The sequence below is a fragment of the Sturnira hondurensis genome, unplaced genomic scaffold (assembly GCF_014824575.4).
Source record: "Sturnira hondurensis isolate 20B ecotype Veracruz unplaced genomic scaffold, ASM1482457v3 Scaffold0018310, whole genome shotgun sequence".
Classification (NCBI taxonomy): domain Eukaryota; kingdom Metazoa; phylum Chordata; class Mammalia; order Chiroptera; family Phyllostomidae; genus Sturnira; species Sturnira hondurensis.
In genome coordinates, this window is record NW_028090941.1 from 268170 (window position 1) to 294219 (window position 26050).

The window sequence follows — 26050 nt, forward strand, 5'->3', positions numbered from 1 at the left end:
AAGGGGACATATTGGTGAAACTCAGAGCCTCCTGTGAGAACAAGGACATCCCTCCTGTCACCTCCCAGCCTCTGGTGCAGGAAGCACTTGGGAGAGAGAACGTTCTGCCTTCTGGAGCAACCAGGGAGGAGGCAGACAGGAGGGGAGAAGGGTAATTGTTTAGGGGTACCCCAAACCTTCCTGAGGCAGGCACCACAGTTTTTCTTTGTCCTCTGTCTCTGGGATCCTGTCTCCAGAGCCACATCAACAGACCTGGTGCCTGCCTGTTGGAACAAGGGCATCTGCCGGCCACTTAAACCCTTCAGCTCATAGGCCATGTGCCCTCTCTGCACCATCCTGCAGAAGTGGCTGTGCTTGTATTTTTGCTTGTGTCTTTGCTTTTCCTATCTGGGCTCCTGAAGGCAGACTCAGAAGGCTGGAGACTGGCTTGACGGCTTCTTTCAGAAGAACCCACACACCAGTCAGTTTGGTAAGATCTGTCCCAGAGCTCTGTGGCTGGAGCTCTTCCCTTCTTGTCTTCTTCCTCATGGTATTCCACATCTTCTCCACTTCTTCCTTCTCCTTTTCTCTCTCTGACTCTCTCACATACACAGAGATACACACCCACACACATATGTACACTTGCTGGAAAAATTTCTCAATGATCATGTCCATATTGACGTTTTTCCTGTCCAGAGTGTTTCCACCCCTATCATCTGCTCATTCTTAATGATTCCAACCCCACTCAAAGGCGAGTACATTTCACCCCACTGGGAGCACTTAAAATAAAAGCAGGTGACTCATTCACAGATTCAGTTTGTGGATATTTATTACCCACTACCTTGCACAGGAATTATGCCATGCACTGGCAGCACGATGATGAAGGAGATGGACATCCTTTGCCTTATAATCTACTAAAGAAGGTGGACCTTTAAACAAGGGACTACAGTAAAGTGCAGGATGTATAATGACACACAATCAATGTATGATCATTGAGACCAATAGGATGGATACAAGTTACAAGGCCAGAAGGGTGTAATGGAGGCAGAAAGGTAGAAAGGTCCAGAAACTGTGAAGGTCAAGGAGGAGAATATAGGCCCATTGAGCAACTAATAGTACTTCAGCTTGGTGAGAGAGTGCAAGAGGGGAGGGGTGTGAGGAGGCTGGAGAGGTTGCCAGAGGCCGACTCAGGGAAGCACGCTCAGGAGACCGCTGTCTAAGGCAGAGGTTGCCTTTTATGAAGGTCATTTCAGCTGCAGTGTGAACTGTGGACTGGAGAAGACCAAGACTGCCAGGAGAGAGGGCAGTTAGGGGGCTGGAGGTAGCGGTGGCCCATGCCAGGATGCCAACTGGGGCCAGAGAGGCAGAGACAAAGGAACGGGGTGGTTTCATGCTGGATGAGCATGAAACAGTCTTCAAAATATGTTACATAAGAAAAGCAAGAACTGTTTTCCTAATATAGTGTACTATTACATGTGTTTTTAAGATGAATGTATGTACACATATGCTTGGAAGTGCAGGGAGTAATTTTGGAAGGATAAATAACACACTGTATTGCAAGAGAATGTCCCCAGGTAGAACACGAGGAGGGCTGGGACAGAGGTAGGAAAGCGTTTCCCCCCCCACCCCCCCATATACCTTGTACACTCTTACAACTTGGTGACATATTATTGATTACTATGAGTTACTTTTCAGAGGAGGTTTTAGGTGATAGAACCCACAAAACTGGAGATTTACTGGAGATGAGAGTTGAGACAGGTCTGTAGATGACGCCTAGGATTCTGGTTTGGACAACTTCGCCTATCATTTCATTGGAAACATTGGTGGAGGAACAGGTTTGGTGAGGAAGCAAAGCTGTTCAGTTTGGGACATGCTGAGATGGAGGTGTCTGTAAAATATCCAGGTACAGCTGTCCAATAGGTGGCTATCCAAGCTGTTCACGCCTGGAACTCAGGAGGCAGATCTAATCTGAAGACAAGGGTTTGGGAATCGCCAACGTGTCTGTGCTAATACAGTCTTTGAAGTGGATGGGACTGCCCAGGTGGTGAGAAAAACAGAGGCTGTGGACCAAAAATGTTGAAGGGACTGGCAGAAGGGAATCAGAGTGGCAGTGTATGGCAGTGGGCATGCTGAGAGATGGTTAGTGGTTGAGTATAATCTGACAGATGCTACAGAGACTTCAAGCAATACTGAGACTTTTGAAAGATTTAGCTGTAGGTAGACAGATAAGCTTGATGAGGGTGATATCAGTAGCATGGAGAAGTAAGGTCACATTGAAATGGACTGGGGACTCTGTGTGAGGTCAGTGGACAATGGAGTCTTCCCTTAAGAAGTCTGGCCCTGAAGAAAGAGTGAAGAAGATGGGGAAGTCATAGCTAAATGGTGGAGGGTGTTTGAGATGTGTTGGAAGATGGGAAAGAATAGAGCATGGTTTTTGCTGACTAGCACCAGTGGAGAGGGAAAGGTGGAAGAGACACAGATGAGAACATTAGAGAAGACAGTGATAGACATGAATGATAAAAGAGAAAGAAAACTGGATCTGGAGACAGATGGGAGTTTTGCTGTCCATAGGATAGGATGTGCTTCCATGGTGGAAGAAATGTGAGGGATCCCAATGACTGAGCACTTTCAGAACGTATGCTCCTGGGAACATGCATGTGGGAATGTTTGCATGCATGCTCACGGTACCCCTCATTGTTCCACATTCTTCTGTGCTTTGCATGGGTACCTAGCTGAACCTGTCCATGGTTTCACAAATCCCATGTGTCTCTTTGCTCTTGTAGGCCACAGTCTTCTTCAAAGTTATTATGGCATCTTGGTAAGGGTGATGACAATGCTGGGGTGAGAAGTGAAGGGCTGGAGTCAAGAGGGAGGCTGCTTCTGAGCTCCTGGCATGGATGCCCTGGGTGCCTAGTTTCTACTTTCCCTCCTGAAGAAGGATGGCCCCTCTTTGGTTATCGTCATTCACCCCACAACTCAGCACAGGGGTAAATGGAGATGGTGAGATGACAGTGACAGCAGATACTGCTGGAAGCTGCTTCCAGGTACAAGGGTGATTGACTGCTAATGAGCCACCTGGCAGATAGAATAGGGACAGTCCCATAAAAGAAATTATTAGAAAGGCAAAATTTACCACCACGTATATTTAAAAAATACACCAGGATGCAAATGAGAGACAAACATTTTAGACTCCAAGACTCCAAAAGCAAGAATAACACAACTCAGAAACAACAACAGAACACCAACACAATTCAAACATGGGCAAAGGACTTCAACAGACATTTCTAAAAAAAAAAAAAAAAGTCTTGCAGATGGCCAATAAACACATAAAAAGGAGTTCAGTGTCACTAGGCATTAAGGAAAACGCAAATCAAAACCACAATACGGTATCACTTTACATCCATTAGGAGGGCCACTGACAGAAACAACAGCAAAAACATAAAGCAGCAGGTACTGGTGAGGATGTGGAGAAAATGGAATGCTCATCTATTGCTGGAGGAAATGTAAAAGAGCACAGCTACTGTGCAAAAGGGCATGGCAGTTTCTCAAAAAAATTAGGCAAAGGTTACCATAAGGTCCAGCAATACCACTTGTAGGTGTAATCTTCCAAAAACAGGAACTTGGATGTCTGTATACTAACGTTTGTAACTGTATTACTCACAAGAGACAAGAGGTGGAAACAAATGTACAACAATGGATGAACGGATAAATAAAACTTGTATGTGCACACAATTAAATTAGAATGAAAAGGAATGAAATTCTTATACATGCTACAACATGGATGGATCTTGAAAGCATTATGCTAAGTGAAATACAGCAGACACAATAGAATTAATACTGTATGATTCCCCTTTTATGAGGTGCTAAGAACAGTCAAATTTATGACAGAAAGTAGAATATTGGTTATTAGGGACTATGGGGAGGAGATAATGGGAAGTTAATTTCTAATTGGTACAAGAGTTTCAACTTGAGACAATGAGAATGGTCTATAAATACTGGTAATAGTAATACTACAATGTGAATGTAGTTAATGCCATGGAATTGTATACCTAAAAATGATTAAAATGATGAATCGTATGTGCATATTACCACAATAAACTTAAAAAATAAAGCAAGTATAAAGAGCCTTTCTTCTTGCATTCATTAGTTGCCGTTTGGTGTTACACGGGGAAAGAGTCCTTCAGAGCTATAGGAAAAAGACAGGAGCCACAGCCAGATCCCTGTGCCTGGCTCCTCCCACATTAAGCACTTGGAGCCTGTCTGGCTCCAACGCTGACTACTTCCTAGTACCTGCAGGGGGCAGACATGAGTGTAGCATCCCTACCTCGTGTCTCTGGGGCCAAGTCCAACTTTGCTAGAAAGGATACCTTCTTTTCCCAAGGTACAGGACTTCCAGAGGATGTGTGGGACACAGGCCCACGGCCCATCACCAGAAATGCTTAGGTGAAGGCTGAGACATGGCCTTTGAGAATTATTCTGCCCACAGCCTCCCACGATGAACTTCATGGGAGTTAGATACTGGCCTAGGAAAATATCTCTCTGTCTGCGTCCCACCCCAGGCCACCTGGAGTCAGGTCAAGAGTAACATTAGGGGCCCTAATCATATATAAATATTTTCATCTACATCCCCCTCGCCAAGGTCCAGTCCAAGATTTAAGTGTCCCAAGGTGTTGCGACGAAGGACCTCCCAACCCCAGTGGCTGCTGCTGCTGTGGGATGTGGTCCGGGACAGAGAGGGCGTTGGCAGGGTCATGGAGGCTCTGGCTCGAGTCTCGCTTTGAAACACAGAGGGATGTTTCTCAGAAAGATGCTGTTGTTCATCCTCCTTGTCTGAGGACTTGAAAGCTTCCACATAGCGCAGCACTCGCGAAGGGTTTTGGTCATGGAGGCTCTCGATTCTGAGGAGGGGGAAGGGAAAGGCATTGAGTTGAGGTGGGAAGGCAGGGGCCATAGGGAGAAACCAAGGCAAATGGGCCACACGTAGAAAAATGGATGAGGAGGGAAAAGGACATCAGAGAGCTAAGTTGACATAAGGAGAATATCCAGGGTGAAGTAAAGGAAAGGGCACTAGAATGGAGGACCAGCTGGCGTAGGGACCAAAGAGGCCTTGCACGTAGGAATTGAGAGTGTGGGTGTGAGGGTGGAAACATGGAACAGACACAAGCCAATTAAGAGATAACCATATCACGAACAGGAGGTGCCATTCAGGACATAAGTAAGAAAAGAGGAGAGCCAGTTAGAGCTAAGAATAGAGTACGGAGGAAGTTAACTTCAAGGCAAGGATATACTAGAAATGAAGGTCAGCAGGGAGCAAGACTAGAACAAGTTGGGTAACCCATGCCCACATGTCTCAGCATGGACATACATATAACATGGAGCCTTACACATGTTACTGCCCTGACAGACACAGCCCAGATCTGCCAGCGTCATTCTTTTTATCCCTCCTCGGCTCCAGCCTCCTCCCTCACACTGGCTAAGAGGCTCACTTTAGAGTGTTGACTTCTCCTTGGGGTCCAATGTGGACCTCGAGAATGGAGAGGAGGGTGACAAATGGGGAACTGGCTGCCCTTGCTTCCACAGGATCGCAGACATTTTCAGTTCATCCATCTACGTTGTCACTCACCGTAGGAACCAGCGGTCGCCCAGGCCATACTTGCGCCCACAGATGCCTGAGCGAGGCCACAGGAATCGAGGCATCTTTCTCTCCAGCATCACTGTGGTGGCCACGACCTGGAAGGAGGAGAGAAGTGGAGGAAGAGCTCATAAAGAACCATGAGCTTGGGAGAACACTGGCGGCCAGAGACAGAGGCAACTGTGGAATAAGGACACCAGATCAGAGTGAAGGTCACAGTCATTAGCCACATCCTCACCTGTGCCAGATATCAGGCTATCTGCTTTATTCATTCATCATAAAAGGAGAGAGAATATTTTATGAGTACTTTAAATAAAACAGTGACTCCTGCATTAACTATTTCAATTCATGGAAAATGCATCACTCCAAAGTAATCTCACTGATTTTTTCATAGGAAAGCACAGAATAAATGAAGCATGTTGCTGGTGTTCAGGGAATTTGTAGCCAATTAAAGATTCACATCTGAAGAAGGACAAGAATGGGTTAATTCTTGGCACACTTGGCAGGGAAATTCTAGTAGCATGTCACATGTTCTGTACTTTGCTCAGCCCTCATTAGTTACTTCGACAAAACATAGAAGAAAAACTTATCAAATATGCCTGTGACACAAAGTAGGGAGGGATATGTAATTTGCAAGGCAACAGACACAACATAAAAATGATCTCACCCAGACTGGGATGCTGGGCAAAAATTAATAACGTGAAATTTAAGGAAACCAAATGTAGGGTTCTTCATTTAATGTTTAAGTCTCGAGTACCAAGTAAGTACGGGAACACGGTGAAGGAGCTTGGCTTCGTGAGTTGCGTAACAGAGATGCAGGGTTCTAGTTGATCATAAGCTTAATAAGGGCCAATTGTATATTTACCAAAATCCCTAATTCAGTTTTAGGTGCTATTTATAGTACAGTGTCCAAGGCAAGGAAGCGGCATGCCCACTCTTCATACCACATTCCTCCGATTGTGTCAGGACCATTCTAGTTTTGAAAGGACCATGATGCATTAGGGCATGAACAGAGGGTGCCTTCGGGATGGACTGGGGCCAGGAGGCTTTATTATTTGAAGGAACTGCCAATCCTTTAAAAAGGCCAATTCTCCACGCTCTATTCTTGCACTCCCTGTCCTCCTCCACATGTCTCTTGACCTTCTCTCCGTTTCTTAGTTGTACCAAGCTCCCTCCAACCTCAGGAATCTCAATCTTTCTCTTCCCTTTCCCTGGATAGCTCTTCTCCCTCCTTATTTTAAAAAGGACATTTATTGTTTCTCTTGGGGCCATCTTTCAGCCCATCTTTCGTTTAGAGAATCACCCCTTCTCTACTCTCAGTCCGTGGGTTCGAGTAGACTTGTCGCCACACAGTTCTGGTTACTTAGTCTATCCTGCCCCAGACTCCTCTTCTGCCAGCACCACCACCATTATCCAGTCCTTGGCCTTAACCTTCGATTTAAGGAGGTGCCTATGACTCAGACTTGTTGCAGTGAAGTGGGACTTAGACTGGGTTCTCTGGGGGAAAGATGCCCCTTCAAAAGCACATATTTCACAGTGTCAGGAGGTACACAGTGTACAACATGCATGGTGCCCTTGGCATTGTGCTGGGCAGCACACCTGCTTGTTCCTTTGGGACTTCGGGGCTTCCCTAAGCTGTGTCACCACCACGACGGGAGAGACAGCCTTGGAGAAGCCGGACAAAAGAGAGCAGAACAGAACAGCTAAGACAGTGCGTGAAATGGGGGCCTAGGCCCTGGTCAGACAGGCCCAAAGCTAGTTCAGTGCTTTAAACTTCCCATTTATGAGGACCAGCACAGCCTCTTCCATTACCTTTTTAAAGTCTAATTGAGTTTGATTTTCTGTGCAGGAGCCAAGAGTCCTGAAGGATTCAAACCCTAACCTCTGCCCCTTTCCCTCATCTTAACTGGCTAACACTTTCCCATATTTAGGGCTCATCTTAAATGTCCTCATCAGGAAAGTATTTGCTAACTTTCCTCTCAGACTCCTCTGTTGCACCTTGTCCTTAACATCTACATCTCTGTGACACTTTTATTACCACTGTACAGCTTTCCCAGAAGTCATTTGTTTACTGTCTGTCTTCCCAACCAGACTGTACATTCTATGAGGGTACAGAGTGCATTGGGGCATTTATGCTTGTATCTCCCAGCTTCTGGACACTTCCCAACTCACAGCAGGCTCTAAATAATTATTGCTCCACGAATGAAAAATCTTCAGGGTTAAACGATAACTGTATGCAAATAATTGAATTGTGCTCATTTGGGAGAGTGTGTTCTGCACGATACAAGAAGGAAAGACTGGGACCAAGGAATGGAATTGTAGAAAGATAAGTTTCAGCTCAGTGCATGGACTTTTCCAATAACAACAACAACAACAACAACAAACATTTAAAATGTGAAATAAGCTCTCCTCCTCCCAAACACTGCCCAAATATATGTGGTAATAAGGTCCTAATCAGCATTTAAAATATTAACTGACCCTCTGACCAATAAATGATTATACATGGGGTAGCGAGTCAACCAGAGGGCACGGAAGATATCCCTGACTCTACAATTTGTTTAGTCTATGACGGTATAAAAAACCAGACCACAGAGAAACAGGGCCTCACAGAAGCCAATAGAAGATAAAGTTCAAATGAAGAACCAGATGTATAAGAACAAGACAGTTTCTAGTTCTCCCTGGACTCTACCATGACTGCTTGATCTACTCTTGCTCTGTGACCAATGCCCTCTGATCTTGGGCATTGATCCTACCCATTGCCACCATTTTGTCCCCTCCATCTATCCAAATGTACCTCTGTTAAGGTGACAGCTTCACTGGGTTTTCTGTGACTCTCCTGAGAGTCATCCCCCATAACATCACATTCTGATTTTTCTCTCCATCCCCTGCACCTTTGTCAGACAAACACTGGTAAACTCACCTGAGCCCTCCAGAGCTCATCCCGTTCTTGGGCCACCCGCCAGTGGGTGTCCCCCATCATGGCGATGAAAAGGTTGAGCATGAGCAGGGTGGCAATGATGGCAAAGGCAGCGTAGGTGATGCTGTACATGAAGGGCAGATCCACATTATAGTTGGCAGGACCATCGATGATGGTAAGGAAAAGCTCAAAGGTGCTGAACAGTGCTGTAGGGAAGTCATAGAATTCCCCCAACTTGCTTGGGTCCTCTGTCTGGAAGATGATATAGAAGGCTGCTCCACCCAAGAAAAGGGAATGGAGATGAGGAGACAAGTTACCACAATAAGCATTCGTTCTACCCCCAACATATACCTCCATACACTTTTGTGTGCGTACACAAACTTACACACCCATAAATGTAGATATGGCAATGTATATGCATAAATCACCTCTTATCTGCAGATCCAGCTAATCTGGAGATGTCCTATCACTGGATAATATTAATAATCAGTCACTGAGCAAAAAATTATACATATATATATGTATTATATGTATTATACATACATATAATTTTTTACAGTCTTACCCTCTTATAGCTCAGCTGTTGGTACAGTTTTTGGGTCTACTGTTCTGTGGGATCCCTGTTCAACAGGGGGATCCCTGCTCAACAGGGGGATCCCTGTTGGGGGATCTTCAAATGTCCTCTAGTACACCCCCTTGTCTTAGGGATGTACAGTTGCAGACACTGAAGCCTAGATTAGACTTGCTGACCTCTGCTCTTCCTTCCTTTTTCTGCCTTTCCCTGAAAACCTCCTTCTATGCCTTTGCTTACCCTGTCTACCCCTGTCCCACCCTTCTCCCTCTCCCTATCTCCATTCCCCCTTCCCCACTTCCTTTCTGTGATCCTCTCTCTTCCTCCTGGCATTCTCCCATGGTGCCTCTGGCCTCCAGTGAGCCCCTGCCTGCCTCTTTCTTCCCAGTGTCTCTTCACAACTCTCCACCTGTTTTCCTCTCTCACTCTTCAAGCTTCCCAAACATTTCTTTATCTGCTATGTCCTTTTGAAAATTCCTTCCCTTTTTCTTTCAACTTTGGTCACTCCTAGCAAAAAAAACAAAACAAAACATGGTATGCGTTTTTGAATGCTTTGTGTTTCTTCTTCTAGAGTGCAAAGAGAGAAGACTTAAAACTCTGCTCTGTCTCTGTTTGCCTACATCGTCTTCTGAGACCCACAAGCGGCCAGTCTTTCCTGTTTAATGTCCCTCTCATGCCAAAGCTCTTTTTCTATGTTGTCCTTTAGAAAGCTTGCAGGGTGGTTAGGCAACAACAAATGCCTTTGGTTCAGAAATTCAGAGCACATGGGTCTACCTTCTAGGCCAGTCTCCGTGACCCTGACTCTGTGGACATCGGCATGCTTTTGGACTCACTTTCCATGGTAGGGGTGAGGGCAGCAAGTGAGAATGGAGAGGCTTGGATCCAAGGATCTAATAGGGGAGGGAGAAATGCTCTCACCTGAGGCAAATCCCAGAATAACCACAGCCATTAGCCAGCAGAAACGCAGTAGGTCTCCGAAAATCATCTATGGAAAACAGAGGAGAGACAGTGGGGTGATCCCTTTTCCATCTCAGCAGTTGTTGCTAATAGATTAGACGGTCCCCATAGCTCCACCAGACCAACTGTGTGCAGGTCTTCCTTTCTGTTCCCTCTCCCTTCCTATGTCTGGGGAGGTCCTACGGCTGAGGCCGGAGGAAACTTAGGGAAAAGTGCTGACCTTCTGGATCATGATGCTGAAGGGGCCCAGCATCTGGAATCCTCGGGCGAAGTACATGACACTGCACCAGCCCAGCACCAGGGCGAAGGACATGGGCACCACCTCCCCGCTGATGTTGGTGAGCCTCATCACCATGGTGACCAGCACTAGGGAGGCAGAAGTGATGCTGGGGGGAGAGTAGGGTGCAGGGAGTGAGAGGAGGGCTGGCAATGGTCTAGGTCCCCTCCAGCACAGTTGTAAGTCAGGGGGCACCCACACACTCAGGCTTAGTCTTTATATCTAAACACACATACACAGTGGGGTCAGCTAAGATTCCAACAATTCTGGCGAGGGAAGGCGCAGGGTTGGAAGGAAGGGACACTCACATGATGACATGGAATGGCCCCCCAAGGACGGTCTGTCCAAAATAGCGAGAGGCACCAACCCTGAAGATGTCTGGGATCTAGGAAGAGGCCAATAAAACAAAAGACCATGGAGAATGCAGTTTGGTCTGGGGCCTTAGGGGATGGACTCAGCCTGGACCCCACCTGTACCTCACCTCCATGAACAGCATGATCAGAGCCCCGATGATGGTCACCAGCTCCCCCACCAGCCGGATTTTATCCTGTTCAGTGACATAAGCCTCCTAGGAGGGGAAATTCCGGATGAGAAATGCTTTCTGATGGAGAGAGACTCGAATCCTTTTGACAAGGGGTTTAAAGTAACTAAAGTCTATCCTGGATGAAGAAAAGCTCATCTTACCACCACTACCAACCCCTGATGTTATTTGTCCTTGTGGCCAGCTCTGTGACCAGGACATCGGTGCGTAGCCAAAGTTTAATTAGGCTGTTTATGCCGACCACTTGAGGTATCCCCTCCCAGGTTACCTTTCATATACATGCTGTGAGCGGTAACTTAGGATAAATCTACCGAGATCACATTTCAGAGCATCAGGTTAAGAACGTTACTGTAACAGGAAGAGGTATTAGTGGCTTGGAACAGATTCATCTATGTGGAAAATCCAGCTTTTCCAATCTCGTGGTGGTTCCCGGCAGGAAGAACAGATGATAAACATATCATATTATTCAGTTTCCATATGGGGCCAGAACCCACGAGCTCGGGCAAAACCTTGAGTCAGTCTCTAAACCGCCCCCAGCTTTAGGGTTCTCACCTGGAAAATGGAAACTCTGATGTTTACCTCCCCAGGCTTATTGTGGGGTTGAAATTAGATGATGTATTTGAATGCACTATAAACCATAAAGTACAGTAGTTGTATTTATTATGGTTTTATTATGACTTGGCAATAAAGGACAGTTGCTGATAAAGTGGGGGCGCTAGAGACATATGGATTTCAGTTACAAGGAAGGGTCCCTGTCTTATCCTGGGCAGTAGGTGTAGAAAGTACTGTATTTGTTTCACACTGTAAGATGCACTCCCCACCCCCAAATTTGAGAGGAATAATGGTTGTTAATGCTGCTGTTGAGTTCTGTTTACATTTACCTTGGTGAAATATTGTGTTATTTATGTTATTAAATATTTTACCACATTTTTGGCTCCAAAATTTTTTTCCCTATTTTTCTCCTCTAAAACCTAGGTGCACCTTATGGTCTGAAAAATACGGTATGCCCCTATGGTCTAGATGGAGAGAAGACCATCCTCCTTCTGTGCACGTTATTGTGCTTTCCAGTGAAAGGCTTCATAACATGATACAGAGGAACTGAGAATTCTACAACAACAACCCTTAACTTTTCTGAAGTCCTGAGCCCATCTGAGAATATCATAAAGACTACAGCCCCTTCTTCTAGAAAACTGTTCACATGGATGTCACCCCCACATAAAATTGTACAAATAATTTTAGCACATTCAAGCACCCTTCTGGCTTTTGGGAACTGTGTTCCAGGGTCCCATCTCTGAACAGTGCACCCAAGATAGGAGGGGAGGGAGGGTCCCTGGGGTCAGTGGGAAAGTTTATGATCTCAACTGGGGAGGATGTGACTGCTCCTGAGACATCAGAGATGCTGAGTATCTTCCCTTTGCTAATAAACTGTAACCTCTGAGCATCCCTCCGCAGGCTACTTCAGTGCTGCCTGGTCGAGGGAGAGGCATAGCTTTTGAAAGAGGAAGAGATGCCCTGTAGTAAGAGGTAATCTGTGGTATAAAGGAGGCACCCACCAAAGGCCCTGCGGCTGCTCATAATGTGTAGGTCAGCTCGGAAGAAGCCAAGGAGATAGCCCTTAAGAGTAGGGCCAGACTGGCCAGCAGATGGTAGAAATGTTTGGGGTCCATCACGTGGGTCCAGGAAAGATCAGGAGAGGGGTTGGTGTCTGTGTGCCTGGACAGCAGTGTGATCTAACAACCTGGGACTAGACTCCAGTTACTTTTTTATCTTTTAAAGACTTGAGGATCTATAAACGTCTCTGGCGTATATCTCTCTTGAGAAACTGGTAAATTTTATTTTATCATATAATGGAGAATTTCCCTTTTCCCTTGTTTCCAAGGAAGCTTGGAGTCCTTTTTTTCATCCCCAGTGCTAGCCTCTACCATATTTTGCCATGTATAATGTGCACTTGTTTGCCCACATTTTTTAGGGAAAAATAAGAATGCACATTATACATGGTAGGTAGTGCCTGAAATACCTTGTATTTCTTGTTCTTGTGTTTTGTAATTATTTGTTACATAGAATTTCTTGTCCCATAATATGTTCAAAAATAAATGCTAAAATTCCTCTATAATACAAAAAACAAGTATCTAAATATAAAGAAATTTAAAAATTGAATTAAAAAAATTGAAATGCAACACTTTACCCTGAAAATCTGGGCCAAAAATGTGGGTGCACATTGTCCACGACAAAATATGGTACTTTGAATAACCTCTCCTCTGACCCAAAATTTGGTTGAATTAAAAAATTAAAATGCAACACTTTTCCCTGAAAGTCTGGGCCAAAAATGTGGGTGCACATTGTCCACGACAAAATACGGTACTTTGAATAACCTCTCCTCTGACCTGAAATTTGGTTCGTGGGTCTTGTCCTTTACCTTAATGTCATGGCATCTGCCTCCAATTGTCAAACATGCCAACTCCTTGAGACCAGGTAATACATAGTAGGATAAATAAGTACATTAACTATAGAAAAAACAACATTAAAATATAGGAATAAATAACTGCATCCATGCCATACATGTGTCTGTATAAAAATTTTGAACTCATTTTAAAACTCTGTCTCTCAGTTGAGGATATCTGCAAAACTGCCACCAATCTTTTTTTTGACTCAACTAAGAAGAAAAGAAACCAAGTATGCACAAGTTGGCCAGGTGAGTGGTGGTGGATCCGAGTGCCCCCAGGGGATGCTGAGAAAGTAGCATCACCTTTTCCCTTGGGAGATGAAAAGTGAAACCCCAATGAAAGGAGAATGTTGGTAACAGTCTCCATCACCACCACCTCCTTCTGGGATTTCCCCTCACCAGGACCCTTAGCTTGTTGTACAGATTCCTATATAGGTAGGAATCCCCCTGCACAAGTCCACTAGTGGGTAACAGAGGTGTCTGGAGATGCCAAACTTTGTTTCAGCTCCACCTGGGACACAATCATCTTAAAAAGAAGTTCCCTCCACTACTTTGTCACCAAAGGTCCCCTCCCTTAAACCAGGTAGTTAGAGTGCCACAGTCTCCTTCCTTGACCACATTTTCCTGGCTCACCCTTGCTTAATCCTCAAGACTTAAGTCATAACACTCCTCCAGGGTCAGGTGTCTCTTTTGTGGGTACATGGTGCCACTCTCCGCTCATGGCCCTCACCCAGCACCCTGACATTGTCTGGTGCTCCAGATCTTACCAGTAATCTTAGAACTCCCTGAGAACAGAGACATCTAACTCTGACTTCTTATCCACAATGCACAACATAGGAGGTATCCCAATAATAAGAAAAGAAAAAAGGAAGGAGGGAGAGGAGAGGGTACAAGCTGAGCACTAGCTGAGAGGGGCAGAAGAGTGGTCGAGAGCACTTAGAAAATGGGGATGGGGAAAAAGGTGACAACTAGTTGGGTGTTTCTGGGATTTTCAGACCTTAGCTCAAGGTCGCCTAAGCAGGCTTGACTAATGTTACACTGAGAAAATATTCCACCCCACCTCTTTAAAAACAAATGCCTTCTAGCAATGACCAGAAGTCTTTACAGCAATACATGGCTTGAAATTTCAGGAGCTGTCAGCTAATCACTTGCAGAGGCTGACTTCAGTGAGAACTGGCCCAGTGAGATTGCGCTCACTTATCAGCTGTCTGGGTGCATGCCTTGAAGCAAATGCCCAGCAAGGGGTAAGGGTGGGCAGCATGGGAAACCTGGGCAGAAACTGGGAGGGCACCAGAAAAAGTTATCACACCCTAGTCCTAGACCCACTTATCCTCCCCAAGATCCCAGTCTTGCAAAAGCATGAAGTTCCAAGAAAGAGTCTTACTGTCTTGTAACGCAGTTATTATTCTGATCTTCTACCATGCACGGGTTCCTAACCAGGCTGCCCATCAGAAACAGCTGGGACATTTTTGTCCCACACCCATGCCCAGACAAACCCTGGATATTCTCATTTAATTAGTGTGGAACAGAGGTCTAGCATTATTTTTTAGATGTAGGTGTTTCTGCTACGTACCCCATGTTGAGAACTGCTGGGCCCCCCAAAAGAGGCAAATGCCCTTGTTTCTGTCTAAGGCTACTTTCCAAGGATTTGTTTCATGTCCTGGTCTCCACATTTTCTTGGGAAGATTGACCTGGGAGATTTCTACTCTCCACAGATGAGTTCTGACCACAGAAGTAGGACTTAGCTGTACACCAAAAGGTTAACCACATCAAAAATAGTGCCTATTATCAAATCTACAAAGTAGCTCTGGACGCTGGGGGTGGGAGCCATTTCCATATGTGACTCTGTGCCTCTGCACCCCAGTGTCCCTCATCCTGTCAGAGAAAGATTAGGTGTGGCCAGATAAAGGTAAGTGTGGCAGGCCTTGGCTCAGGGCAAAGGCCGGGGGCAGCCATTTCTCGGAAAGAGGGCTGAAATCCAAGGCATTACTTTGGAGGGAGAAATGGCCTGGCTTCATATTAAGGGGGAGTGTTGTTCTGAGTGAAGCAGGCCAGAACCCCAGGCCCAGCACTACCCTCCCCACCTGAGTCTTTGCCAAAGTACTTAACCTTCCTTGATTCCACAGTCACCGTCTTTAAAATGGTGATAATGATTTTATTTACTTATGAGGATATCTAGAAGGATCAAAGGCTATAAAAGTGCTTTGTCATCCAAAATGGGGTCCAAAAAATCACAGCATTGCTCAACAGTGAGTCAGAAATGCAGAATCTCAGGTCCCGCCCAGCCTTGCTTCCAGAACCTTCATGTTCACAGACAGGATCTCCAGAGCACCAAGCAAACACACAGTAGATGTTCCTTTTACCTAGTAGGCTCCCTGCTTCTCCTCATCTCCTTCCCTGTCTTTAATCGGCTCTGACTGTTCATAGTAGGTGGTTAGGACCCCTAAGCCAGGTAGTGTAGTATTGGTGATTAGTGGGGTTTTCCAGTAGCTGGGGTCCTCAGGGTCATTGAGAGCTTACAAGAAACAATGATATGTAGGCAAATCATTCCCCTGACCATGACAGGCAGAGAATGATTTAAAATGAGGGGAACCCTGGCTGGGTGGCTCAGTTGGTTGGGGCATCATCTCCTATACCAAAGGGTTGCAGGTTCAACTCCCAGCCAAGGAATATACCTAGGTTGTGGGTTTGATCCCCGGTTGGAGTGCGTACGAGAAGCAATTGATCAATGTTTCTCTCTTACACTGATATTTCTCTCTGTCTCTCTTTCTCTTTTCCCCCCACCCCTCTCAAATCAATAAACATATCCTTGAGTAAGGATTAAAAAACAAATAAAATGAATGGAAACTTACTCAAATGTCATTCCTGCCAATGTCCTACCCCTTGCTCTCTGCATCCCATTCATGGAATAGCAGCAAGGATTTTACCATCCCTGTCTCCTGATGCCAACTCTTTCTCCTGGTTTCCCACTCATAGGCCAAGGACAACCCTGCTGGCCTTGGTCTTGCTGGCTGACCACTAATTACCTCTTAACCAATCTTCCTACATTCTCCCTGGCCCCCTAAAATCTGTTCACCCTAAAAGAGGAACACAGATAGCCTATAAACTCCAGACTAAGTCTCAAAGGGCAATGCCAAAGAATAGGAAATTTTCATTGGCATGCTTTGCTATCCAAATCCCTCAGAGCAGCATTTTTAACCCTCTTAGTCCCCATTTTCCACGAAAAAAGAATATTCAAAAGTCAAGAGTCTTCTATTTGGGTCAAAGTGGCTTTTACCTATGTAGAAGGCAAGGGGTAAAGCTGCTAAAGAGGAAGAGGAAGGAATAGGAGGAAAAAAATAGGCAGGTATTTCAGTCAGCTATCACACTTTGCCTAGTTCTGAGGGAAGGGGAGAAGTTTAAAACACAACATAGATTATCTGGGTCAAAGGAACATGTTTGTACATAATCAGTCCTGCCCCAAAGAGAAAAAGCCACACTGGGAGGAGACTTGGAACTAATTAATTGCTCAGCATCACCCAACTCTTGGATCAGAGCATTATCTACATTCCAGATCCAGAAAAACCCAAGTGAGCCTGACACAAAGGAAGGTTGGGAAAGAGCACATCTGTGAAAATCAGGCCAGCCATGTTGGAAAGTCCAGCCACCTCCAACCTTACGTTTATGCCTTTTCCTATTTTTAGTCACCTGCCCATCCCATGTGGCCATCTTCTAAATGTCCTTATATCCCCCGTGTGGGCTCCGCACCAGGGGCAGTGCTCACGCCCAGTTTGAGATGCATGGGACACAACCTCCCCTGAGTGCCCGTGCCCTCTAACAAGTCAACAAATCCTTTTTTTGTGAGTGACAGGAGCTCTGGGTACCTATCTATGTATTGAGATGGAGTTATAGAAGCAGGAGAGATAGAGTATCTTGACCTACTTTGGGTTGAGCGAGACATTTGGCCCTGTTCCTTCTAACTTTGGTCTACCTTCGGGCCTGGACCAGCAGGCAGTTTATGTTCTCTTTCTGACCCTACTCCAGGCTGAGCTGTACCCTTTGCTGGCCCATCCCGCATAGAGCATAAATCTCTAATCACATAGCTCCTACTTGCCTGGCTAAATTCTTCCTCCTGTGTCTTTTGCTTTTTTTTTGTTTTCTGTCCACATGCCTGCAACCTCTTTCAGCTCTTTTCAGAGAAAAAAAATTATCTTATGAATAAGCAACCAGTTCAATGTAGCTATGCTTGTGGAAGGTCTATACTCAGAAGTACTCATTAGAATCTACTCATCTGGTTGCATGCAAAGGAGGGTTTGCTTCCTTCAGTGGCAAGTCTTACATTTCCTCCATATCTCTACTAGCATCCTCACCACCCAAGTCTCTGAAGGGCAGCATAGGAGGCAAGCCTGCCAGAGTAAAAAGGACCTCAGAGATCACTTGCCTCAGTCTAGGCATCCTCCTGCAGTGTGTTGGACAGCTGACACATTCTTGCCGATTGCTCATATCAACAGTACACAGAAGTGAATGCAAACCAGAAGGGCCATGCTGCCCTCACAGACTAGAAATGGACTCAGAGGTGGACTTGAGCATGATTTCCCTTCCTTTAGATCAACAGGGTTTCCCTATTCAAGTTCACCTTACAAAAGACTGGTTCTTTCTGTACATTAAAAGAAATTTCGCCAAGGCACATTGTTCCTAACACCGAACACTCTTTCAGAGTAAATGAGAGAAGCCACATCTCCCTGGACAAGTGTACTTTTACCCATAAGCCTCCTCTGTGGTGCACTAACCTCGCATCTAATTTCTGTCTGGGTGGAGAGGATCTGGCAGCTGCTTCAGCCCAGGGAAGGTTGTCTTTCTTGGGTAGTACCACTTTGGTCCCCAGCACCATCACCCCATGTTTCCATTCCCTTTCATCCCTCTGTGAAGAGTCACCTGTAGTGGCTTCTGCTCCAGGATGGTGATATCTCGGGACACAGTGTGATTGCGGTTGCGGAACTTTAGGGGGCGGTAGACGCAGCACATGGTAAAGCAGATCATGTAGAACAAATACAAAGCGCCCAGCAGGCAGAAGTAGGGCCGCCCGTATCGCTTCCACTTGTGGCTCACCAGCTGCTTCACAGGCGTCTGTTTCAGGATCTCCCGAGCCTGCCGTGGAAGGAGAATGTGACTTGGGGGTGGGAGGGGGGGCAACATAGTACACAGTGCTGGGTTTCTCACTGGGTCCCCAGATGGGCAGGGCACTCACCAGTTATTACATCTTTCATCGAGTGAGTCAGCCATTTTTTTTACAGGCAATTGGTCAATTTCTACTGTATCTAGGCCTTGTGCTATTGCTACAGGTAAACTCTTACAGAATTGAATGCAACACACTATAACATCAGGGAGGCTTTGAAGGATGAGCAGCAGAGAGTTGAGTGACAGAAGAGTTGGGAAGATCATTCCATGAAGTAGTAGCAGTTGCCAAGGCAGGGAGGTATGAGAAGCCATTTGCAGGAGAGGTGTGGTTGGGGATAAGAGACATCATCCGGTTGGGAGTGATGGGTAGGAGTTACTGTGAATAAATTAGATAATGGCCAGATCATCCTAGATCATGAATGCTAAGGTGGGGAGTTAGAATTTTTCTCAACATAATGGGAATTAATTGGGAGTTCAAGCGAGGAAGTAGCTAGATTTGTTCTAGAAGTCTTGTGGTCTGGAGCAGAGTGATAGAGGACCCAGGTCGTAGGATGGGTTGGTACTCTGCTGTAACTACATAGTGACAAGTTAAAGATACAAATGAAAGAGGGTGATGGATATCTGAGAAAGCAGAAAAAGGAAAATTCAAAGCACAGTTGGAGAGATTAACCATTGGCAAAAAGAATATCTTTTCCATTGAACCTACAGAAGAGAGACAGTGCCCAGTTCCCAGATATGCTTGGTAGGACAGCGCAGGAAGGTCAAGAGGCTTTAGCCATAAGGTAGGAGCCTGGGTCTTCTGATGGAATTAAGGCAGAAGGCAGTGCAGGATATAAAGGGAGCTATAAAGGAATTTTGAAGAAAGAGAAAATTGGCTGACCAAGACAAGGACAGAATCTGTAAGAGAACATTGAGAGCCAGCTGAAATCAGAGACCAAAGATTTGTGGCGAAACCATCTACCAGAGGGGCTGAGGCTCTAATCCCTAAGAAATCCTGCACAAAGTTTATGTTTCCAGAAATGTTTTATGAGGAAGCTCATAGTTTGTTAGCCACTCACCTGTTCTTGTGTTCATTAGGACTTACCATGATCTGAGTTTATGGCTCTAGAAAGTTCCCTAGGAAATTATCAACTAGCAGATAAGTAACACAAGCTATACTTTGCCACTGTCTTGGAGGTTCCTGGAAGCCAGAGGCATTTTTTCTTCTCTTCTTGTCTTCAATGCATTTTCCTTTCATTCATATCACTCAACTCAGCCCTGTCTGGATGGTGATTGCTTTTCCCTCTCTGGAAAGCTCTTTTTTTCTTCTACTCCTGGTGATTCCCAGCCCCCCCTTGAAACCCCAGGTCAACTACTCCTGGGACATGGTCTGTGGCCTATTCAACCCCCACTTTGCTGCCACTGTGCACAGCATAAGCCCCCAGGGTTGGTATAGTCTGTTAGTCTATGTTCTACCACAATTATTGAGGAAGCCAGCAGGCATTATGTTGTGTTTATTTCTATATTCTCAGTTCCTTGTACAGCATGCGGGGCACAGAAGGTGCTCAGGATGCTGAATGAATGAATGAATGAATGAATGATAGGAAGCAACATCTGTTTGGAGAATTCCTCATCTGAAATATCAGTATGAGAAAGGTAAGGGAAAGGGACTAGAGCTAAGCAGAGGGAAAGTATGGGCAGGAAAAAGGTACTGATTGGTTGATTGGACTTTTCTCCCAAATGCCCCAGGAGTATCCATCTGTTACCAGGAGAGGGAGTGTCTGGAGCCCAGAAACTCAGCAAATGGATGGACTCTGCCCAAACACATGACAGTCCCGGATCCTCCATGGCACNGCCTATTCAACCCCCACTTTGCTGCCACTGTGCACAGCACAAGCCCCCAGGGTTGGTATAGTCTGTCAGTCTATGTTCTACCACAATTATTGAGGAAGCCAGCAGGCATTATGTTGTGTTTATTTCTATATTCTCAGTTCCTTGTACAGCATGATAGGAAGCAACATCTGTTTGGAGAATTCCTCATCTGAAATATCAGTATGAGAAAGGTAAGGGAAAGGGACTAGAGCTAAGCAGAGGGAAAGTATGGGCAGGAAAAAGGTACTGATTGGTTGATTGGACTTTTCTCCCAAATGCCCCAGGAGTATCCATCTGTTACCAGGAGAGGGAGTGTCTGGAGCCCAGAAACTCAGCAAATGGATGGACTCTGCCCAAACACATGACAGTCCCGGATCCTCCATGGCACCCATACCTCTCGCTTCTTGGAGGAGACCACGAGCTCCAGAAAGGACACCTTCTCTCCCCAGGAGTCGATCTCCGTGAGGTCGTAGAGAGTGGAAGTCAGTGGCCCACAGGTCCACTGGATGTGCTTTCGCTTCTGCATGAGGTGTTGAAACACCTGCGAGGACACAGCGGGAAGTTGGAGGATTTGTGTGTGAGAAGCCAGTCAAGGGGCCACCGCCGTAGAAGAGCCAGGTGCCCACTCCTTGGGACTGACCGACAGTTGGGATTTGGCAAGCCTTTGATTACATAAACCTACATATTATATTTTGTATAAACTGTATACAACCAATTGTGTAAGGATCTGAAAGAAGAGAACAGGCAATAGGGAGCAGGACTTGGGGTTCCCTACAGATCTGAAGGGACACATCTCAAGTCCTCCTGAGCCAGGGATTCCCAAGGCTGAGGCTTTTAAAGGCGAAATTGGAAGTGAGAGACCGCCACCCTTTTGGGGAGTTTGGGGAGAAGGATCCTAAGACAAGCATGTGAATTTGGGGGCATGGCCCTCACCACAGTGTTGCCCTCCACTCCCGCCAGCTTGAAGGGGGTCAGCCCCTGGTGATTGGGCACAAGGTCCAGGGGCTGCAGGTGGGCTCCACGCCCATCATAGGACAGCAGCAGGTTGTACATCTGGCAAGCAGAGGTCTTGTTGGGCTGGAAGACGAGGATGTGCAGCACTGTGTTTCCTGGGGGAGGACATGGGTGTCACATGGCCACAAGACCCACTGTCCCAGCCCCTCTGCTCCCCTCGACTCCTGCTCCCAGTGCTTACCCAGGGAGTCCTGGGCCCGGATGTTCGCTCCATGTTCGATGAGCAGACGCACAAGCTCCTCACTGCCCACACAGGCAGCAAAGGACAGAGGGTGCTCCCCTGGGGACACAGAGGGCTCTGGAGCATGAGTGCAGGCTGGGGCGTGAATTCTCCCAGGGACTGCCTGTTCCTCCCCACATCTCCGTGCTGGGCTTGAGGACACTTGTCAGCAGAACCAGAGGCAGGGATGGTGCAGGAGTGGCCTTAAGCCCTCTAAGGACTGACCCTACCCCCCACCCCCCTCCACCACCAGCCTCCCAGGCACGGGGCACAGGGCCCTCCTCTCTTGCCCACCAGTCACCTCCCTCCCCCCCAGGCCTGGCCCTGGCTCTCACCAAAGTAGATGTGGTTGTGGGGGCTGTGGCAGAAAGCTGAGCCTGTAGCTCTGGCGGAAATGCTGGCCCCACAGGCGAGCAAGGCTCGCACCAAATTCACATTCTTGTTCAGGATGGCCACATGCAGTGCAGTCTGGCCTGGTTCAGAGAGAGCCCTCAGTCATGGGGTCTATGCCCAATTTTTTTGCATAGACCATCCACCTAGCTTGCAGGATGTCCCTAAATGTATTTTTGCCCTTGGCTCAGCAGAGTGGCCTGGCGCCTAGGGGAATTAGTCCCTTGGCTGTCTACATCTTGGCTGGTGGGTGTGGGGCATAATTGCAATCACTCTAGTATTGCTATGAGAGAAAGAGAGTCCTGTCTGTCCAGGCACATGAAAGGGGTTGAAGGGAAATAATAAATGGCTCAGGAAGCTATGAAAGACCAGAACCTTTGTATTCTTCCCAACTCGGGGACCCTCATGTGAAGATCCCTACTCCCTGTTCCCACCTTGAAAACCTGCGCACTTCCTCACCTACAAAGGGCTCACACAGGGTGGGTTCCAAGACCAGGTCCGGGGCAGCCTCCATCAGCACCAGGGCCACCTCCAGGTTATCATAGAGGGCTGCTATGTGCAGCGCTGTCTCCCCCAGGGCCCCTGAAGCACAGCAGGGCAAAGATGTCAAACCCTCCCCTTGTTCCCTTTGCAGGAACCCCAAGAGTCCTGGCCCTGGGGCCCGTCCCTACCCCAGCAAACTCTGGGCCCACCTCTTTGTCGCAAGTCACAGGTTCTGTCCAGCAGAAGTCTCTTCAGGGCACACAGGTCATTGTTCTTGGCTGCCGAAAGCAGTGGCGAGTCTCGAATCCTGCGAGGAGGTGAACAGGAGTCAAGCAGAGGCAGAGCTGCAGGGAGGTCAAGAGGAGAGGCCTTATATCACCAGGGCTTCGGGGCTCACTGAGTGGGAGGCTCAGCAGAGGGCTGCCGTTCCCAGGGGAGGAAAGCCTGGGCTACGGAATGGATGGGTGGCCCTGATGGCCCGGAGAGGAAGCCACAGGCCTGGCGGAATCCATCTGAGCCGTGTAAACGTTTCAGGAACCTGGGGAGCTGGAGCAGGTCAGAGAGGTGATATTTTTGCCCCCAGTTGACACTCTCACCTGCTGAACTGGCTCTGTTTCACCAAGGGGAGCTTGAGAGATCAGAACTGGGCAGGGATGAGGAGACTGACCAGGTGTTAGAGCTGTGGATGTTGGTGTGTTGCTCAAGTTCTGGTTACCCCTCTGGGCTGTTTGGATACATATCCCTACTTGGGGGCAGGAAGAGTTTGGGGTGAGTTATGGAGGGTTTATTCCTTCTGGGTTTTGCCCTCAAATGGAAGGGTCTGAACACCCAGGTATAACTGAGAGGGAGCCCAGCTTGGAGCTTCTCTGATGGCATGACTTGGAGTGAGCAGGGGAGCCCTGTGGAGATGCCTGTCCCAGAGCACCGTCCCCAGTTCATCTGCCCTCCCCCTGCCTGGGTGAACCAGACACGAGAGAAGCTAAGCCAATCCTGCTGGGCAAGGAAGTCTTAGCTGGCTATAAATGTGACCATGGGTGTCTGGCAGGTTGAGGGTCATGAGGAAGAGATAAACTGACTGGTGACCATGGTGTCCCCCAGCCTCAAATTCCTCTCCTGTCATCCCGGGGGGAAGTGTTTTACTTCAAGAAGCAGCTTTCTCAAATCTCAAGGGGGAGCCCGGCTCTGCCCCCATTTAGGGAGGTGCTCTCAGGAGGCACTAGCAGCAGCGTGAGGGACAGCCCCTGCCCTTCTCACCTGGACCCTCAGTCCGAGCCACTCACCCAGCTCAGAGTGGCAGGGCTGGGCTTCCAGAGTTCTGCCCTGTGTGGAGGGCCCTGCACTCAGCCTCTTCTCCCTGGGCCTCCAGCCCACTGCTCCCTGCAGAGCGGGTGCTAGAACCCAGCTCTGTCTCAGAGACTGTCCTAGTCCACTGCGAAGCAGGGACGGAGGCGGGGAGGCCCAAAGTTCCATCCATCACAGGGCCTGGGGTGGGTGTCAGTGAGCAAGCAGGGGGCCTTTCTGGAATGAAGTCTTAGATTGCATCCGGCCCACGACTCAATTTATAAGGCCCAGCGCAAAACAAGAGTGCATCACTCCTTGTTTAAAAAATTACTAAGAATTTAAAGGTAACAACAGAAGTGCACTAAGTGGCACGTGGGGCTTTTCTGAGGTCCGGAGCTGGGTTGAACTGGAGAGGTCACCTGCCCTGTTCAGTTCAATTCCCCACTCTTCAGTGGGAGACAAGACCGCCAAACAGTGTGAGTCAGAGGCCCACCCACAGGATGAGTCCCTTCCCTGCCTGCGCCCCAGGGTCTGGACCTCAGGGCTAACAGCCCTGAAATGATCTGCCCCCAGGTGTATCAGCTCCACCTGAACCAAGCATCCGGGGAGCAGACACAGGTTCCTCTAGTGTCTGTATCCTTGGTCCCCAGCGCACCGCACCCCGGCACGAAGTAGACTCAAAGGCTGATGAACTGACCTGGGGACTTTCCAGTGTCACCTGGGCTTCCCTCCTCAGTTGCTCAGTTCCAGGTGAACAAAGCTCTTTTCTTTCCCAGCAATTTCCTTTTATACTAATGCTAATTCCTCCCCTTTTCTTTAATCAGCAAAACCTCAGAAACCCACACGGGATCTCATCCATTTCCCTGCACCCTGCTCCCCACCAGCCTGTACCTGCCTGCCACCACCCCTGACACACTGGCTTCTTCTATCTTGTCCCTCTGGTCCCTCATCCTCCTCCCCCATCAGGCAGGCAGGTGGGATCCCTGCCTATGAATCTACAAAATCCACATTCAAGGTCTCCATGCCAACCGCCACCATCCCCTCTAGAGGGGCAACTGGGGTTTTGTGACTGTAATGAGTGGGTTGCAGGGAAAAGGCACATCCAAGTGCCTGGCGCTGAATTCTAGGAAGGAGGGTAGGAAGGTTTGTGGATCAGCGAGAGCTGGGATGCTGTGAGACTGGACAGCCTACCTCTTCTGTTGCAGCAGGTGGGCCTCATCCAGACGCTGATTCCAGTCTTTCTCTCGGAAGAGCCAGGAGGTGAGAGGTTTCTGGAGGTGGGTCCAGAACCCTCTCACCTGGGGCGGGAGAACACCCATGTCCTCTCCTCGCAGGCACTGGCAGGTGATGAGGGAGGTAAAGCAGCAAGTCCAGCCCTCAGCAGCTGCCGAGGCAATGGCAGCGTTTGCTTGGGGTTAAGAGTGAGATTGAGTAGTGTGTGCAGCGTGCGGCTGGGCTGTGGGGCTGTGTGTGATTGCCTGCACGTGCACCGGGACTGGCTGCCCTGCCAGGAGAGAGCAGCTTTACCTGGAGTGGGGAGGAGCTCTTTCTAGAACAAACCTCTGGGACTTGGAGCTTGCCCTGGAGCCAGGGGAAAAGAGGGGAGGGAACTTCATTCCTGGCAGTGGGCTGGGGCTGAGATCTGGACAGGTGAGGGGTGGGGCTGAGCTATCTGGACAGGGAGTAGGGTGAGAGGCCTGGAAGCTGGGTCTCACGAGCTAGGCGGGCAGGGCTGCCTAGAGCAGGAAGTCAGGTCCTGTAGCTGGGCCATCAGCCAGGCTAGAGTCCTGGCTATCTCAGCTCTTGCACATCAGTTAGGTGAGCTTTCTGTGCCTCAGTCTGCTCATCTGTCCCCTCATGGAAGTGGCTGTGAAGCATGATCCTAAGAGCTCAAGGATGTTGGTTCTCCTTCTACAGATAAGCATAGAAGCTCCTGGCCAGGGCTGTTCCTCTGAGTTGTGGTTATTTATCCCCTCCTCAGCCCTGCAGCCCTGCCTCACAGAGGGGGTCTGGGCCACCCCTCCTTTGTGAGAAACCTATGGTGACTCCCCTTCCAAATTCTTGGAGACACCCTAAGAGGAGACCTACAGGAAACCTTGTGGTTTCACAGAGGCTGGACAGCTCAAAGTGAGGGCAGGTAGGGGAAGAAGCCCCATGTTTGGGTCCTTCCCCAGGAACAAGGCAGCACGAAGGGTGAGTAAACCCGAGAGAGTGTTCTGTTATGACACCACAGTCCTTTTTCTTTTCCTGATGGTTTTCAAAAAGGTATATACCTATGACTGAACTGTGGCCATTAATAGCCCTAAGAGGTAGGTGGGACTAAGTGGGGGATTCTCT

The 26050-nt window shown here is 47.8% G+C and overlaps 1 protein-coding gene across 3 annotated transcripts; it reads right to left on the reverse strand.

Annotated features, from left to right (window-relative positions):
* Window positions 1-3272: 3272 nt before the first annotated feature.
* On the reverse strand, window positions 3273-25289 carry LOC119002895 (transient receptor potential cation channel subfamily V member 5-like). Of its 3 annotated transcripts, XM_037068982.1 has the most exons (15): window positions 24905-25288; window positions 22642-22739; window positions 22409-22531; window positions 21895-22032; window positions 21521-21619; window positions 21259-21434; window positions 20720-20866; window positions 18232-18444; window positions 10815-10901; window positions 10642-10718; window positions 10277-10442; window positions 10018-10084; window positions 8532-8800; window positions 5603-5709; window positions 3273-4877 (listed from the first exon to the last, which is right to left on the reverse strand). In XM_037068982.1, the coding sequence occupies exons 1-15, from the start codon at window positions 25030-25032 to the stop codon at window positions 4580-4582; spliced, it is 2193 nt and encodes a 730-aa protein (XP_036924877.1). In that variant the 5' UTR covers window positions 25033-25288; the 3' UTR covers window positions 3273-4579. The 3 variants fall into 3 exon arrangements, with proteins under 3 accessions (XP_036924877.1, XP_036924878.1, XP_036924879.1); XM_037068983.1 differs by lacking the exon at window positions 10815-10901 and having other exon boundaries at window positions 24905-25289; XM_037068984.1 differs by lacking the exon at window positions 21895-22032.
* Window positions 25290-26050: the final 761 nt, after the last annotated feature.